Source organism: Neurospora tetrasperma, assembly GCF_000213175.1.
Source record: "Neurospora tetrasperma FGSC 2508 unplaced genomic scaffold NEUTE1scaffold_81, whole genome shotgun sequence".
In the NCBI taxonomy this organism is placed as follows: domain Eukaryota; kingdom Fungi; phylum Ascomycota; class Sordariomycetes; order Sordariales; family Sordariaceae; genus Neurospora; species Neurospora tetrasperma.
The window spans coordinates 1,000,544-1,017,515 of record NW_009799179.1 but is presented as its reverse complement, the minus strand read 5'-3'; the positions used below and the strand labels follow the sequence as shown (position 1 = coordinate 1,017,515).

The following is a 16,972-nucleotide window of genomic DNA, read 5'->3' as shown; positions in this document are numbered from 1 at the left end:
GACTTATCTGATCACCAACCATGCCCTGCACCTGGTCCCTGATATCTTGACGGGTCCGCAACACCTTCATTCACACTCGCTTACACTTGCCGCAATGCAAGTACCTCCTTCAGCAGCACTCCTGATGACACTCTATGCTCCTTTGAAACGTACGGGGAGCTAAGGGTCAAGCGATGGTCTAGTTAAATCTATACGAGGGCGAGAGGGGATGGTCACCAACGAGACCCCACCCCATGCAATTAACATGCCCCGGACAAACATCGAATGCCATCTGGGGGAATACGAACAGCAGAAAGGTGTGACCTGCTCACGCAAAGGATTTCCCCGCAGGCGTGGAAGCTGAGGCTGAGGAGAGTGACGGTTTATGGGAACAAGCGAAGGCGTTCTCGGTCGGGTAACATCAAGGGAGAGTCTGAAGGGGAACCAACAGCCAACTCGAGGAAACCAACCATTGCTCCATCACCCCTGTCTGCCATATGCGGTCGGTCCGGTCCACTGGCGTCCAGATCCCCATCTCTCTTGGACCATGTTGCATAGCCTCTCCTCTGAGCCGAGCAAGGTTTCGGAACCCGACGCAAAACCTCCCGATTTTGGTCAACCATCACGTCTGCGATGCTACCTCTTGTCTGTCACTGTCCTTCTCTTATGGTCCTTCACGCAAACGCCTTGCCCAAAAGAGCCTCCCGGATTGGAAAACGCCGATCATAAAAGCATCAATGGCGCCAGGTGATTGGGTGAAACCTCGAGATCCGGAGCGGGACTGCCGTGGTGTTTCGACGCACATGGAGCGGGAAGTGGTTGGAACAAGGTTTGGACACCCCTGTAAAACGGTAAACAGTCACGCCGAGGCGTTGCATGTTAATGGGATGCTAGGGAAAACTGCGGTTCTGCGCAGCACAGCATTGGACTGGGCTCCAAATTGGATGAGATGAGGGACGCCGACGGCATATACATACGAGATGGCACCTTGTCCCCATTGGCGAATCCTTCACGACACTAAGCTCTGCACAGCCAGCCATCCTCTCAATATACCGGCCCAACGTAAACACCACCAGCTGCTGTGTTGTTCTTGACAACGGCCCACCGTCTGCTTTCTCTTCTTGTAATTCGTCCTCATTCCTCTACCTCACCCTTTCTGCTTGCGCCCTGCTTGCCTTTACAGCTTGCCACCTTGCGGCCTGCGTCACATATCGAAAAGCCAACAAACCGTGGCTGTATGTTGCTTTAGCCAGTGGTGCAACCTCGCGCATGTATAAGGGCACTGCGGCATAATACAATCACGAAGGCGAGCTTTCGATACCCCCGGACACGCCGAACGCTGTGATAGTCATATCATCAATCACACCTCAATCTTGGATCTTGCGATTGTCGTCGGGAAGTATCGCGGAGATCATAAAGTCCCGCGCCTTCACTACAACTCCATCTTCCCAACAACACTTCCAAGGGCGCCCGGTTGATCGGACCCGCCCACAAGATCTCGGCCCGCTTACCTTGGCCATTTACAGCCGCCCGTGCATCAAGTCACACGATGAAGTCGACTACCTTTCTCACCACCATCGCTATGGCACATATGGCGCTATGCGTGCCGGTACCGTGGATGGCCGGTGATAATATCCTGCTTTCACCGAACAGGAATGTGCCGAGCAGCGCAGCTTCCGGTCGAGATCCAAAGTCCGATAAAGCCTTTGTTCTTGCTACCTCTCACCTTGCTCCCGGTCCGATCCTCCAAAAGGCTGAACGTTCATTCAACTCCTTATGGGATAATTGGAAGAAGAAGCATGGCTCAGGACCGGCACTGATTGTCGATAACGCGAGGAAGGATATCCCGGTGTTGGTCATCACGGAATTGGGGGAGCTGGGAGTCGGGATACCTTCATCATCGCAGCCACCCTCAAAACAAGCGTCCAACCCCAAGCAGAAACCAGTATCGGTATCGTCTGGCAACGAGAAGGCAAATAATGTTTCGGTTACGGAAATGGGGGAGTTGAGCATCGGGATACCTTCGCCAGTGCCGTCGCCACCTTCGCCCTCGTCGTCGTCGTCGTCCTCTTCGTTGTCGTCATCGCCTCAACCGTCCAATGGCACATCACCGTGCCCCTTTTATGTCGAAAAACCCCGCGATCATGATGATGTGCTGGTCATATTCCTGGTGTCGGCCTTCCTACTCGTTGTCGTCGTGGTCGAAACTTGGGGTCCTGTTTGTCGAAGGTTAGTTGTTCTCGCCACATCTCCCGGGTTACGTCAACCCTCCATCTTTTCCCGTCCCATCTGCATCGTCGACAGAGGCCCCGCTGACTCGTCGGTATGATAGTGTAAGAAACATGTTCTCATCGAAACGGAAGGGCGCCATTCAGTTGGCCGAGGAGACAGAGACGAAACCCAAGTCGTTTCGGGATAATTCGGTCCTGGTCAAGTCGGAGAGCGGTTGAGGTCGGGGATATTTGGAATGGAAAGAGCTAAAAAACTGAATGAGGGCATGTCGTCCAGGTGGAACCTCGGATGGAATCGTGGAGTGGGGCGAATGAAGGTGCATGCATATCTGGGCGTTTTGGATCGTAGGAAATGGGCGGCATATCGGACAGCTTTTTCTTTGACTTTGAATCTTATATCATCGGTTTGGGATGCATGCCGTTTCTTGTGTCGGATACTCGGGGGTTGAATCCTTCGCTCGGGCCGGATAACTCTTGTCGTTGTCGACTGACTGTACACATGGACGTCTCTGATGCGCCAATTGTATCTCCGTGGATTGGATGCTCGTTGTCGATGGACTGTGGTGGCGACTGATCGACATGCTCTCGCTTTTCCATGTTGGCGTTTTCTCCACCGATTCCCATTGCTACCCGCATTTCGTGTCGACGAGAGAAAAGGAAAGTGCAGAAAGATGGCATCCGACAGATAGTATTATACTCGGCGCAAACCAAAAGGATTTTCGCAATCCGGAACCTTCGGCTTTCTCCTCGGGCAGCATATGATATCCGATCCGGTCGTCGCGGATGATGTCTTGGCATTCGACCAAATGGTCTTGGCAGCGTCGTCAGCAGCATTCACCAGACGGGAACCGCAAATACATTACAGCAGACGTTCTGGTGGTTCCCGCGCTGAATGGAGTCAACAAACCAAACTGAATTGCCAAGTCAGCAGCGATAAATGAGTGACACGCAACAGAGGACCAAGACTTCTCAAGTACACCATAACCAAACGGCACCTATCACTCGATGCCACATAAAAACATTCTCTGTTCGCAGTTGGCATACGACATATAAACCTGTTTGATAATCCCGGTTTCGTCCTCGAGCCTCCGTTGAAGGCTTAGACTGCTCACAGCCTTGTTATACCTTTGTTCAATTTGGGAATTTACACAAACACAACCTCAATAATCCCATGACATGCTTTATAATGTTCCGGAAAGCAGCCTTCCCAGCACCATCCCAGATCTCACATGATGGCTTTTGGTTGTAATGGAGGTGACCTCTTGCCGGAGTGCGGGAAAGCCAAGACCCAACGTGATGGTCCATCCAGCCTTCGCTAGTCTTCGCGGCCGCTTTTGCAACACGCCATTGGTCAAAGACCGCGGAGAAAGGGAAAGCTGAATACCGACAGGGCTGCTGCCAACACACCATCCGTCAGACTGGTAGAGCATGTGTGGCAGAAGCACCGGAGCACCCTTGACTGCCACCCTCTGTCACCCTCCAGCGTGGTGTTTCAAGACACGCCCACACATCCAAGACACACGGGCTTCTCTGCAAAGGGATCCTAACGGGCCGCAACGCTGGTGTCTTAACCTGTTCCTGCTGGTATCCTCCCGTCTTTTCCTGCGTCTTGCCGCCAGCTGGCGTGGTCGCCTTGTCTACAAGAAGATGAAGATGAGGATAGTATGATGGAAAAAAGAAAGGCCAACGGAGCAAATGGCCGACATGTGCTAGCCAACAACAGTGCCAGTAAGCGCCATCATCCAGCCAACCACCCAGGCAGTGACATTCCTCTCTGATACGCGGTGCATATTCAGCCCGTCCACACACACTTCATCTGATCCATCTTAGCACGCACGCTCCGGAGCCGTGTTAGTGGCTCCATATACCCTGCATGGCCTGCTGCATGCCAACCCCGCCCTCCTGCGTCTTGCCCCCTCGGTACCGGCGCATCTTTTCTCAGCCTCTTCTGTTCTTTGGTGCTGTTTTTAAAGATCCCGTTGTCCATGTTCTGCACGTCTCGTTAGCTTCTCCAAGTCGGACTACTCTTTGGCGCTTCTTTCTTAAGCTTGCGCAGGAACCGACAAGTTTTGCCGTGTTGGTGTGCGACTTGATCCTGGACCATTTTGCGCCTTTGTTTACAAGAGAATAGGAGATCGCGAAAGCCAAGAAGTGACCCCTCACTTTCACCAGCCCCCAGATTTCTGATCCCTGAAACTCCCAAGACGAGTCGCGCAAAATTCGATATCAGCCCTACACCACCTTGCTACTTGGACCAGATTCCAGCTGCATAAACCGAGTCTGTCAGTCATCGACCAAACCAACCCGAAATCAGGTTCCCACACTCGAGTTAGCAACAGACTTTTGACGGCCAGCATCAAAGCATGTCCCTACAAGTGGACGAACGGAGCCGAGGCGGGCGGTCCCGCTCCCCCGCAGATCGCCGCCGGGAGGACGAGGACCGCCGGCCGCGGAGCCACGTCCGCACGTCCTCGGCAAACATTGTCGAAGCCGGTGTGTACCCGCCAGCCAACGACAACTATCGCGACGTTGACCCTGCCCTTGCGTATGAACAGCTCGCCAACTACCCGCCTTCCGCTGGTAATCGCGGCGGCGATTACTACCACAGCAGCTATCATGCGTCAGCGCCATCGCTAGGCAGGCCGCGTGAGCGGTCGCCCTCGCGTGAACGGGTGAGAGATCAGTCGCGCCTTCGCGCACAGAGCCGTGACAGGAGACCGGATCCCAGAGAGTCTTCGGATTGGGGAAAGAACATCAACAGGGAGCGCCCGGGTGAGTTTGCCGGCATGTATCTTCCGCCCAAATATGCCACCACCGTTGTTTCGGCCGACTCGACAGGATCACCACATGGGTCACGCGACTCGTTCCATGGTCATGGCCGCGCGCCCAGCACCTCGGGCAGGGACAGAGATTCCAGCAGGGAGCGTCAGCAACGCAAAAAGGACAGACTTGAGGACGATCTTGCCTACGGGAAGCGTCCAGAGACGCCGCCATCACCGGGTTACCACCGTCCTCGTCCGTCTAGCTACCATGCGGGTGTTGGAAGACCCGACGACAAGTACGGCGAGCCCATCGGCCGTCACAGCGGCCGCACCCACAGCCCGAACATCAGCATCAGCAGCGCCTACGATCTGCGCTCCGACGACCGCAAAGGAGGCCGTATCGATGCTCCCAGCGTCGTCACCATTGAGCCTCCTCACGTCAGCGGCAGCGGCTACCCTTCCTCACCCGGTCGAGGCCGCCACGAAGACGACGGCAAACTCCCCCTCAAGTCCGCCATGCGTCCCGGCCGCGAAAAGTCTCCGCTCCCGCCTACCAACCGCATGTCCCTCCTCTCTGTCAACGGACACAACCCTCACATGTCCAACGGCAACCTCTCTGTCGCCAACGCGCCCGCTTCCCCAATGCTCGAATCCTATCACGGCACCTACCAATCCATGTCCCCGATGCCCTCCCCCTTGATGCTCCCCACCCAACCCGGTCCCAACGGTTCCTCGTACAGCTTCGTCGAGCCTTTATCTCCCCTCTACGGCTCCTCTTCGTCGGACGACGAGTATCACCGCAAGGGAGGCGGCAGCGGCGGTGGTGAAAAGAAAGGTCACGCCCGCACCCACTCCCGTCGCGCCCGCTTCCACGACCCCATCGACGACGCCGCCCGCCTCGCCAATGCCCTCAAGGGCGAAAGCCGCGCGCCCGACACGCCCGTCCTCATTGAGATCTTACCGGGCCTCACGCACGAGCAGGTCATGGACCTGCGGGGTGAGTACAAGCGGCTGGTGAAAACCGGCGCCGAGCGCAGGGGTGTCAATATCGCCAAGCACATCCGCGCGCGGCTCAAGGACGAGGATCCGACGCTCATGAAGGCGTGCTATACGGTGGCGCTGGGCCGGTGGGAGTCGGAAGCGTATTGGGCGAATTTCTGGTACCACGGGGATAAGACGCGGAGGGAGTTGTTGATTGAGAGTCTGATGGGCAGGACGAATGAGGAAATCTGCAAAATCAAGGCAGGGTTTTCAGACAAAAAGTACGGGGATAGTCTTGTGAAATGCATGAAGATGGAGTTGAAGGAGGATAAGTTCAAGAAGGCGGTGTTGATGGTTTTGGAGGAGAAGAGGCAGGAGGATGTGGATCGGTTTGGACACCCCGTGAGACTGGATCTCGAGCTGGTGGCGGATGATGTGAGGACGTTGAGGGAAGCGATTAAGTCCGAGAGGGGGGGCGAGTCGGCCATGCTGGCGATTGTGGTGATGAGGAGTGAGACGCACTTGAAGGAGGTGATGAGGGTTTATAAGGAGACGTACAAGGGGGCGAATTTTGCTAGGGATGCGTTGAAGAAGAGTGGGAATCTTGTCGTACGTACTCATTCCCTTCCTCTTCCTCCCTTTTTTTTTTTTTTTTTTTTTTTTTTTTTTTTTTCCTCCGAAATGCTAACGGAGACGAAAAACAAAACAGGGAGAAGTCCTAGCCCACATCCTCAACGGCGTCATCAACAAGCCCGTTCGCGACGCCATGCTGCTCAACCACGCCCTAACCCTGTCCAAGCGGGACGAGCTGCGGCGCGAGCTGTTGATTTCGAGATTGGTCCGCTTCCACTGGGATGCTGGCCACATGTCCCGCGTCAAGAAGGCCTATCACGAACACTACGGTCAGGATCTCCAGGAGGCCGTCAAGGAGGCTACCAGCGGCGAGTGGGGAGAGTTTTGCGGGCAGCTGTGCGTCAGCAGGATGCCGGATGATGTCAAGAAGATTGAAAGGAGGCCGACGGACGATTTCTAGGAAAATAACGCCGCGGTTCTTTTTATGACAACGTCTGAGGTGGGAGGGGAGGATGATGCTCGAGATGGGTTTGGTGAACCCACTGAGCGGTGGGGATGGAAGAAACGGTACATGGCATATGAATGAAGGGATGGATGGTTGATGACTGGGAAGGGATATCATGAGTGTTATGGCTTTGGATGAAATGTGAATGATGGAACTGATGATTAGATTACGATGGATATACCAATTCTCCCATACGCATACTCTGTTTTCTCTTTATACAGATTGGATTGTCATGAAATCTTTGCCCTCTGGCGGGCTCCTTCTTATCTTGTTTAGGTTGGTTCATTCACACAACGTGAAGCGGGAAGAAATACCCTGAAGGGACTGGCTGCAATTAACCTAAGTCTCTCATGCTCCTTTCGCCGTTATACACATACAGAAAGACTCTTCGACAACAGACTAACAGAAGGGTTTCAGCTTCGTCTTCATGTCACCAAAATGTGAGACAACATACCATTATCACAGTCACTGCCTAATAAATGCTCCCACACCCAGCAACTGTCTCTTATATCACAAACATCTACTCGCATATACAGTTGAAACTATTTTCCCGAGACATAGATCATTTGAGCGAGACCTCACTAATCTTCTTGGGAACTAGAACTATCTTCTCAACCCCTCTCGAACTTGAAAGTTCATGTTGCTCTATGATGAAACCGTAAGTTCTTAAGACAAGTAGAGGTAGTGGATCTCGCCTAGAGCGCAAGAAGTGCCCTAGAACACATCAGTCAACATGCCACCTGCTAACATCCCAGATATCCCTAGAGGTTTTCGAGTAGCTGGCCTCCCTCCAACTTGAACCCTGCCGACATCCCACGCCGTAGCCGCTACGAGTTTCAACAAGCTTTCCTCACTATACCTAGGTGAACCACTCCTTTGTTCGAACATTGAAGAAAAATGAAAGTACCCCCAAACACTGTATACATTTCCCACCTCTTTCCCTCTGTCCAATCCCAAACAGTTCATGTATACCTACCTACCTTGGCTTCCTCTACCTAGTAATCTCCAGCCAGGACAGCTTACACCTCATCAATGGCAGTCAACCGAGGTCTCCACGGCGTCACGATAGGCTTAATCCCAAAGGGGTAAATCCTCTTTCACCTACCTACCTTGTTCTTGCGGCGCCTGGCGTGTGTGGCGTATGGGGCGTAAGGGCGTGTCTTCCTCTAGACTAAAGGTAGTGTACCTCGATCGATCGAGTGAGTGAGTAAGTGAGGCCCGGAACTTTTCCCGCGGCGAGATCGCGCACGCAGGGCCACACAGGCGGTATGTGTCACCATTCATGCATGCTCTCGAGCCGCGCTACCAACATGATTCGATCACTTAAGTTCACAGACAGCACGGATTCTGCGTCACTTGACATCTGGTGGCTTGACAGCGCTTGACGGCCCTTGATACATGGCGGAATGTGAAACCCGAATGACCCAGGAAGAACCCGAGAAAGACACGGGTTTCGGTAAGGAAGGGCGGATAAAGTAAAGTGGGTGGGTAGGTATCTCTTAGGTTGGGCGATACACTAGCTTGAGAGGTATTTACACTATGTGTACCTAGGTGAGGAACAATAGATCAGGCAGGCACGTAGGTAGGGTAGCGGGAAGCGGGAAGTATGTAGCCGGGAAGGAGTTGCGGTAACTTCCACTTCGAAAAGACGGACCAGCCAGGGACAGGTTTTTCACTTTCACTTCCACTTCCAACGGAACGGACAAAGGCGCGAGACAGAACTGAAGCGGTTGTGGTACACTATGTACTGTGAGAGGGAGACATTCAAGAAAAGGGGTCAGATAACCTCAAGGGAAAGGTGAAGGAATGGATGTCTTACCGCTTTACCGGCAAGTAAGTTCGGTACGTAGAGGTAGCCAGGATAGAGGTCCAAAAGGAGGAAGGTTCACGAAAAGGTCTGGTGGCTTGGACGGATAGATAGCGAGGGTTTTGAGACAAAGAACTTTTGGAGGCACGTAGTGATGTGGCTTGCACAATACTGAGCTATCATCAATGATAACGAGGAAAAGAATTGCAAATTATCTCAGTCTGGCTTCATGGGCTTTTCCTAGTTTCTACCTAGTTGACTGTTGAAGTGCATCTTTCGCCGTGTTTTATACTACCATACACTGTTCCTGCGCTTCTTCGGCCCGTCTTTGGGCATTCTTCTTTACGTTCACAAAGTGCCAAGGGGGAATAAAGATCTCATTCGTGTGGTGACGGGAAGCTTCTATCCCTACAAGATGGAGTATCTATCTGTAAGTGACTAATGCTGTCAACAGGCTGTGGACGTGGCTGGACCACAAGTTGTGGCGGGTGTACGCGGTTGGGTGATCGTGACAGCCTTTGTTTGGTCAATTTACGCTGAACCACTTCAACAGTTGTTAGTATTGGAATTTTCCCCTGATTCCTTATGTCGCTCATCGCTGTTTAACGATCAAGGCGCTGTTCAGCCCCGAGTCATTGTTTGAGGAGGAGGAGGAGGAGGAGGTTGGGCGTTAACGGCATTTGGGACGGGAACGGCACCCTTATTCAACCCTAACCCGCCTTCAACTTTTGCTGTGTACAACCCGACTCCAAGTCCCGAAGTCGGCAACCGTCAAAAGTGAACCACCCATTCACAATTTTTTTTCCCCTTCCAACTGCACAAGGTTTATCCTTTGTAAATAGCGTTTGCATAAGTCCACGCCCACGTTACATCAAGTCGGGCCTCGCGAACAACCCGTGCGGCCGACCGACGACCGTTCTCTGAGCTCTCTGCTATCCCCGACTCCGATCTCCGATCCCCGATTTCGATGTGACGGTACCGCCAAGTACCCTTCTCCAAAACTCAGGTACCTCTAGGTACACACTTATAGACACTGTTCTTGGCCGATGGTTCTCGTCCAATCTCCTGCTTTCATCCAACGTGGTTGAGCTTTTTCATCCGAATAGGGTAAAGTTCATTCAATGAGGCACATTGGTGCTGCGGGCGGTTTTTCGCTTGTACACAGTATGATCAACGGGGGAAGAGACGCTGGCATCATGATGAATCATGGATAGGTGAAACTGAGAACTGCATCTGATAGGTAGTGATGTGCAACAGGGGTTACTCTGTTGGAAAGATGGGTTGGCAAGAAGATTGACGGTGATTGGATTTTTTTCTTGTATCTTCGTGAATTGACTTGAAGAGGAAATTTCGACTGCTGATGTCGCCAACTCTATATTCATGACTGCATATGCATTGATCCTGCGTAGTGTAAGACGGGGCGACGGGTTGGATCAATTTCTCCTGTTCCTTCTGGAAAGACGGAAAACGCAACGACAGCATGTCATGTGTAGGTAGGTAGGCGATGCAAAGCACACAAGTTCTCTGCCTTGCCGTGTTGGCCCAAGGCTATGAAACGTCAAGCGACAGCCTGACAAGACGATAATATCTTTGACTACTCGGCATCGTATTCCGAAGCTTGCGAGATGATTTCCTTATTACATACCTCATCTCCGTACATGGCGGCACAGCTATAAGGCTAGGGCCAGTTAGGTTCTGTTTCAGATTCCACTTTACCCCAGCGACCAGCCTCTGGAGCCGAGCCACAAGGCCACGTACTACGACAGCGCAACACCACACGCCAGAACACAGGTACACTACGCGTATTACGTACCCTCACCGGCGTGCCCTGAAGGACGTACTGCATAGTAAGCGGGGCGGAAACAAGAAGGGTAGTGGAAAGACAAGACAGGGCCAAGCACCAACTGCGCGGGGCCAGGCATGGAACTCATTCGGTTATTACACAGCCGAAGATGGGGCTGAGATGCCTGAAGCGAGCATGTGAAGGAGTGGTTGGAGTACGATAAGGGCCGAGAAGAGTCCAAGTCTCCAAGAAGTCCAAAAAGCCTTAAAGATGCGCACAGGTTTACTGGTATCAATGTTGGAAGGATCGTAACAAGTAATGACGAAAGGATGAAAGGAAAAAGTAATAATGTTGCATAGTACATCAGCAACAGCAGTCTGGACCGTCATCATGGACATGCGATCCAAACCTAAAAAGTCGCTGATCTGATAAGTGGGGGTCATACATCATGAGGATCGATGAAGCGTCCAAGGGAGAGCTGATCGGTCAGTGATCCCTCGGATATGAAGTCCAAACTGGTGGTCGCCGCCGTCACATCGGCCAAAAATGTCAGGAACCGGCACTGTTAACCGAACCATTACATACCGCATTTGCACAAACTGAGTGACATAAAAATCGAGCGGTCTGTTCCTGTGCAGGTGGACCGTCTGGCACAGCCACGGCAGTGTACTGAGCCATGTAGACGAGTTAATACCTGTAGAAGCTTAGTGCGGCAGAAGAACAATATAGTCGAGGGACAACGTGAAGTCATCACGAAGCACTAGAACAGCGGGCAAGTGGTTGAGACGGCGACGCAAGTACCGACGCATTGTATTACGGAAAACATACTGTGTTGCACCAGGATTCCCCATATGAATTTCTAGGCGGAGGAGCGATAGTGTTCTTCGGCCGAGGCTAGTGTGAGAAAGATTTCACACTACTCCTTGCTCGCGATCGTCAAGCTAGTGAGTGCGAGTTTTTTTTTTTTCTTTTTTTTCTTTTTTTCTTTTTTTTTTTTTTAGAAAAAAAAAAAAATCCTTTTCATCATCAGGTTGTTGGCAAACCAGGAAATTATGCGAAGCTGTGCTGTCACGAACGTACCTCGGTTCAATCCCGTTTTATTTCCTGGCCATGAAACAATGGAGGGGTTTCCTCCAAGATGTCGCAGTATGTAGTTTAGACATGGTCCCTGAAGCTAGGGCATTTATCGAGCAATATCATTCGACACGCCAAAGACTCGGTGAGATCCAAGCCCAGGAGCCGATGGATGAAATCTTTTGATGGCACAGGACCAACAGGACGACAAAATGATTGGTGAATGAGACACTACTATGTACATACTGTTGCGAAAAGAAGGGTTGGGGACGGGGTCCCATCCCAGCCAGGTCCCTGAGCCATATTATTCATTTGGACAAATTTTTATGCTCTCTTATCCCTCATCCCTCATTGTGTACCGGGTAGGAGTCATGCCGAGAATATTGTTCTTTTAACATTGGATTGTCTGGAACGCTGCTGACTGCCTGCCTGTCTGCCACAATACACTACATAAATTCGTTAACGGATTTTAGGTTCGCTGCAGTGATGACCGGTGTTATTTCCGATGCCCGTGCGGCAGTTCATCCCGCAATCGCAACTGAACCTAAAAACTCCACACACCCAAACCCCAACATGGATGCCCGCTCCCTCCAAGCAATCGCCCGCTGGCCGGCCCGTCACCGTCCATCCACCGACCGGCGACCGCACGCGTGGCAGAGGCCCCACAGTTTTCTTCCCGTCATGCCTGCTTACCTAGGTTCCTTTGATATGTCAGCAATAAAAAATCTTGAGTGGTTGGCATTTGTCATGCCATTTTCTGGGTGCACCACCCGAATAGAAGAAAAAAAAACAGAGTTTTTCTTCTTTCTTTCACCCCGCTGGTGTCCCGTCGCACATTTGTCATGGGATTCCGTCATTCTTCCCATTATGTTGAATTTGCTGGGCGTCCGTCGGGTGTTAGGTTGGAACTGCCCCTGGCAGCCCAATCGCAGGGCACGGACGGGGGCGGGCAGACGACCCAACCCGGGAATTCGGCCAGGAGGCGCTAACGCGCACTACCACTTACACGGGACGGGACAGCGGACAGTGCTCAAACTCCGTTTCCCGAGAACCAACGTTGGGTTGCATGATGCGCGTTCCTAGGTTACTTTTTGGATGGACAAAGACGACGACAAGTGGACGACTGGAGTAACGAGACTTTTTATGAATGTCGAAGATGAATGAGAATTTCCACATGTCTTGATTTTTTCTTTCTTTTACAGCTGATTTAAATATATGTATTCGCATTCAGCAGTCCAGGAACTGAACCTCCCCATCCCCCTCAAGACCATACATAGTACTATGCTATACCTAGGACCCACTTATCAAGCACGCCAGGCGGCCAGACCCTTCTTCCCAAGTGAAGTGGAATCCCTTTTTCTGACAAAACCCCCCCAAGCCACGTCAAGAAGCAGTATCACCATGGGCCGTCCCTGAAAATTCAAAAACACCACTGCACGATCCTCAACTGACTCAGCTTGCTCACAAGATCTATCTCGCTGTCTGTCTCGGTCCTCATAGCCAGCCACACGTGTCGTGTGCAACTTTTTGCACTGTTTCCTAGGTAGCTGGTAAACTAACTCACCCACCCAGGAATTTGGGTTGTCTGTCTGTGCTGAAGGATGCGACGCAAGGGTCCCAGCCATGAACCAACACTATTTCAAAAAGGATCCCTTTCTGAGAAGACGTGGGGGGGGCAAGGCAAAGACGGGCAAGGATTCCCCAATCCAGATAACAAATTCTAGAACGCCGCGGTAACAAAAGGTCCGGACATGCGTCCGTCCGAGGTTTGAAGGCAGTGTTATAGTGTGTATAATGTACGCAGTACACAAGGGATTTGTGTTGTTCTTCTCCCGCCGCCGAGTAGGTAGGTAACCACCACCCACCCTACACTACTTTCTCCATTGGTAAGATAGATACACAGATGGATATGAACTTGACCGAGCAGCGAGCAGCGGCAAAGCAAGGCACAAAAAACCTTGTGTGTGTTTTTTTTCTGTGTGTGTGTGTGTGCAACATGGACGGCGATGGCTTGAATGCTTGCTGATGGTGAACATGATCGATCATCATCACCTACCTCTGTTTGATTCTCACCTTACGGTAACTGCTGCTGCCTCTGTGCCGCCCCCACATACACATGCATAGTACATACACAACACATGCTCGTGGCGTTTTCACCGTGCCTCGTCCGGGTGTTATTTTTTTTTTACTTTTTGGTTCAACCTTTGCCTCAAAGGGATTCATTTCCAGGATTTTATACCAACCTAGTGTAGAAGTCATCAAGACAAACAACCAAGCCAAAGAGGAGGATGGTGTCGAGTGAAGATCTTCTACCACAACCAGTTTTTTCTTGGCGTCATGGCGATCAAGGATAATCAGATCGTGCAATTGCTACCCACACTGAAATCTATGGCACTGTAGTGTAATCTTGATATCATTGCGGCGCCACTGCCAACTACCACAGCCTTGTCTACCATGGTGATCACATTCGTGCAAAGGGAGTTTATCCTTACGCACTATCTTGATTCTTCGGAATCTAGCTCCGCGTTGTTGTGCGCAAGGAGGTTTCGCTCTTTCTTGTTATGCATACCGCGTAGTAAAGTGCACTGATGAAATAATGGGTTCACTCAATGTCCTGGGGCTTGTGGCGCTTGTCATGTGTAGCGTAGTGTAGTGTACAGATATCGACACAGCAAAGTACTTTGTGTCCGATTTACTACTCGGTACACAGTGTATGCCCGTAGTGACTCACTCAAATGCAAGGTCGTGTCTGAATGGACCCTGAGTGCTGTGCTGTGCTGACTTGCATAGAAGCAGGAATGGTGCGCAATATGTAAGCAGGGTACATTTATGTTAACGCCGAAGGATGGGCGAATGTACACTATTTGTGAAGGCGGACCTAACCAATTACCGAAGACTGCAGTTATGCAAAATCAGCTCTCAGATTACTACTTCCGAGACGCAGGATTATGAAAACAGCAAGTGATCAAGACTTTGGTAAATCCGAGGTGTTAAACTTCGCTGCTGTATTTGTAGCTGCAGGTACGCAGCATCGTATCTTTACTGAATGCAAAAGTGACTAAACATCTCGCTTATGGAGACACGCAGAAAACAAATCTCGGCGTCCGGTAACTTGAAACCACCGACTTGTTGTGTGGCTGTGGGTTTCCCCCCCAACCTGCGTGAGACCCTGGAAAAGGCGAAGACGGCGAGGAAAAAAGACCCCGTTCGGGCTTGCTGACATTGACCATCCTTCTTTAAGGATAAGCAAGGTAAAGTAGCCATGCAATGCATTCAGAACAAAAAACCCAAAAAAAAGGCCAACCAACACCCCCAAACCCTGGTTACCAACCGACCAATACCCGTCCAAAATCCAACACCTGTATAAGCCAAAAAGCCAACGAAGCCCAATCTCTCCCTGAAAATGCGAAGCCAAGCCACACAACCCACCAACGTGCACCATAAACTCCTTGCCGCCAATTGGAATGACTGGTAATGAAAGATAACTCTCTCTAGCTCTAGGAGAGAAAGAGAGAGAGAGAAGTGAACAAGGTTTGCTCTTGTGCTGCGGTGCTTGATGAAAAGTCATCACGGCGAGCTACCCCTCCATTTGGTTGTTGTTCCCCTTGTCTGTTGATACGCCTTTTGCAAATGCTGCCTTGCTCCGTATTGCCGAAACCCCTAAGCAAATTGTCCGATCCACCCAATGAACTGTTTTGAAACCCTTGAGTCGCTTGCGTAGCCATTTTTCGTTAACCCCGATTCCATGATGCCATGTACTGATTGTAGTGATGCACCGTAGTGCATGTCCGTATGTGCGTGTATATGGAGTTGTCGAGTTGGTTGTTCTGTACCAGGGCATTTATGCCGTAATGATACCGAATGCATCGATCGCTTACATTCGCAGGTCGGCGTCGTAGCCCGAGTACATCATCGGATCACCCATCCCCATCATGACCTCGGGGTTAGGACATGAAAGGACGTGGGGCTTGATGGTGCCAAAGTTGGACTCGTAAAGGCCCTGGTTCAGCATCTCCATGCTGAGATACGATAGATTATCCGGGGCTGAGAAGTCCATCGAAGTCGGACGGCTGAGCCATGTCGCCGGGAAAGTGGTAGGCGGCACGACGGGAGACTGGCTGGGGAATGAATCAGTAGGGGTAGCTGTGGCGATGTCGAAATCACCGTAGCTGAGGCTTGCGGGCGACATGGTAACGGCAGTGCCGTTGTTAAAGGTCTTGCGGTAGTCTTCAAAGTCCGAGTGGTCAACTTCTGATGAGCTGGCACGGTCGGTTCTACTTGAGTCGCGGTCCTGCTTGTTGTTGCTGCTGCTGTTGTTCGCGGCGTTGGCCTTCTGCTGCTCCTCCAACTGTCTAGCGAGCTCGGCGAGACCTGCCTCGTCCTCAGGGAAGATGGAATGCACAGGAAGGTCCATATCGCTGTTGGGTCGGATGCAGCCAAGCTTGGAAGCAATGTTGTGAATGACGGGTTGGCCACGGTCGTTGAGCTCCGGCTCACCAAGGTCCCATTGTTGTCCGCTCCGTACCATGGCATAAAGCTTGTGGACTGTGGCGATGAGAGCAAACTGCGTGTTTTCCAACACCTCAGCGTACCTGTTTGAACATGTCAATCAATGTCCTGAAAAACACCGCTTGTTCTGTCACATTCACATACCCTCTGGGCAATTGCTTGTACTCGGTCTTCTTCCTGGTCCCGGCGGTACATACTAGGCCGTCGTCCTTACACCTCTTGCAGGGGAATTCTCCATCACACTGGACGAGACATGTCAGCACAAAGCTGTTGCTCAATCCTCGAAATCTCCCATATTTACCTTGGTCTTCTTCATTCTACACCTCTCACAGGCCTTCCACACTCTCTTATGCCTCCCATCGCCAACTGAATGGCTGTGGCTGTGGCTGTCTATTGATGGGGACTGCGGGTGTCCATGTGCGCTGGTGCGTTTTGAGCCGCCGCGGTGTACTGGCTTGACAACCTTGGAGTTGGAGTGTGTTCTCTTTGGAGCCTGCGTTTTGAGGTGCTCCTCGTTCGGTGGGGTGGGTAGGCCTTCCATTGTGGATGTGATCAACTGTTGTGAAGAGCAGGAAGATGGGTGAGGTGGTGGAGCTCCTTGTTGGTTGGTTGTTGGCCGAATAGATGGGTCGTCGAAAGGATGTCAGTGATTCTCTTGGCGTATGTTTAGGTAAGGTAGTGTTAGTCGTCCAACTTTGTGGAGGGGCAACTGCAAGACTTCCAGGCTGAGTTGTAAGTGATAGTAGCTCAGAGAACGAGGGGCTAGCG

At 51.6% G+C, this 16,972-nt stretch overlaps 3 protein-coding genes across 3 annotated transcripts; 2 read left to right on the top strand and 1 right to left on the bottom strand.

Annotated features, from left to right (window-relative positions):
- Positions 1 to 1,528: 1,528 nt before the first annotated feature.
- On the top strand, positions 1,529 to 2,619 carry NEUTE1DRAFT_125274 (uncharacterized protein; the record flags this gene model as incomplete). Its single annotated transcript, XM_009856940.1, has 2 exons — positions 1,529 to 2,208; positions 2,312 to 2,619. 2 exons carry the CDS (start codon positions 1,529 to 1,531, stop codon positions 2,427 to 2,429), a joined length of 798 nt encoding a protein of 265 aa, XP_009855242.1.
- A 1,879-nt stretch (positions 2,620 to 4,498) lies between these two features.
- On the top strand, positions 4,499 to 7,297 carry NEUTE1DRAFT_70457 (uncharacterized protein; the record flags this gene model as incomplete). The annotated part of the gene is made up of 2 exons (XM_009856939.1): positions 4,499 to 6,562; positions 6,663 to 7,297. The coding sequence occupies 2 exons, from the start codon at positions 4,574 to 4,576 to the stop codon at positions 6,984 to 6,986; spliced, it is 2,313 nt and encodes a 770-aa protein (XP_009855241.1).
- Positions 7,298 to 15,569: 8,272 nt separating this feature from the next.
- NEUTE1DRAFT_89140 (uncharacterized protein) lies at positions 15,570 to 16,972 on the bottom strand (the record flags this gene model as incomplete). The annotated part of the gene is made up of 3 exons (XM_009856938.1): positions 15,570 to 16,287; positions 16,349 to 16,446; positions 16,506 to 16,972. 3 exons carry the CDS (start codon positions 16,743 to 16,745, stop codon positions 15,570 to 15,572), a joined length of 1,056 nt encoding a protein of 351 aa, XP_009855240.1.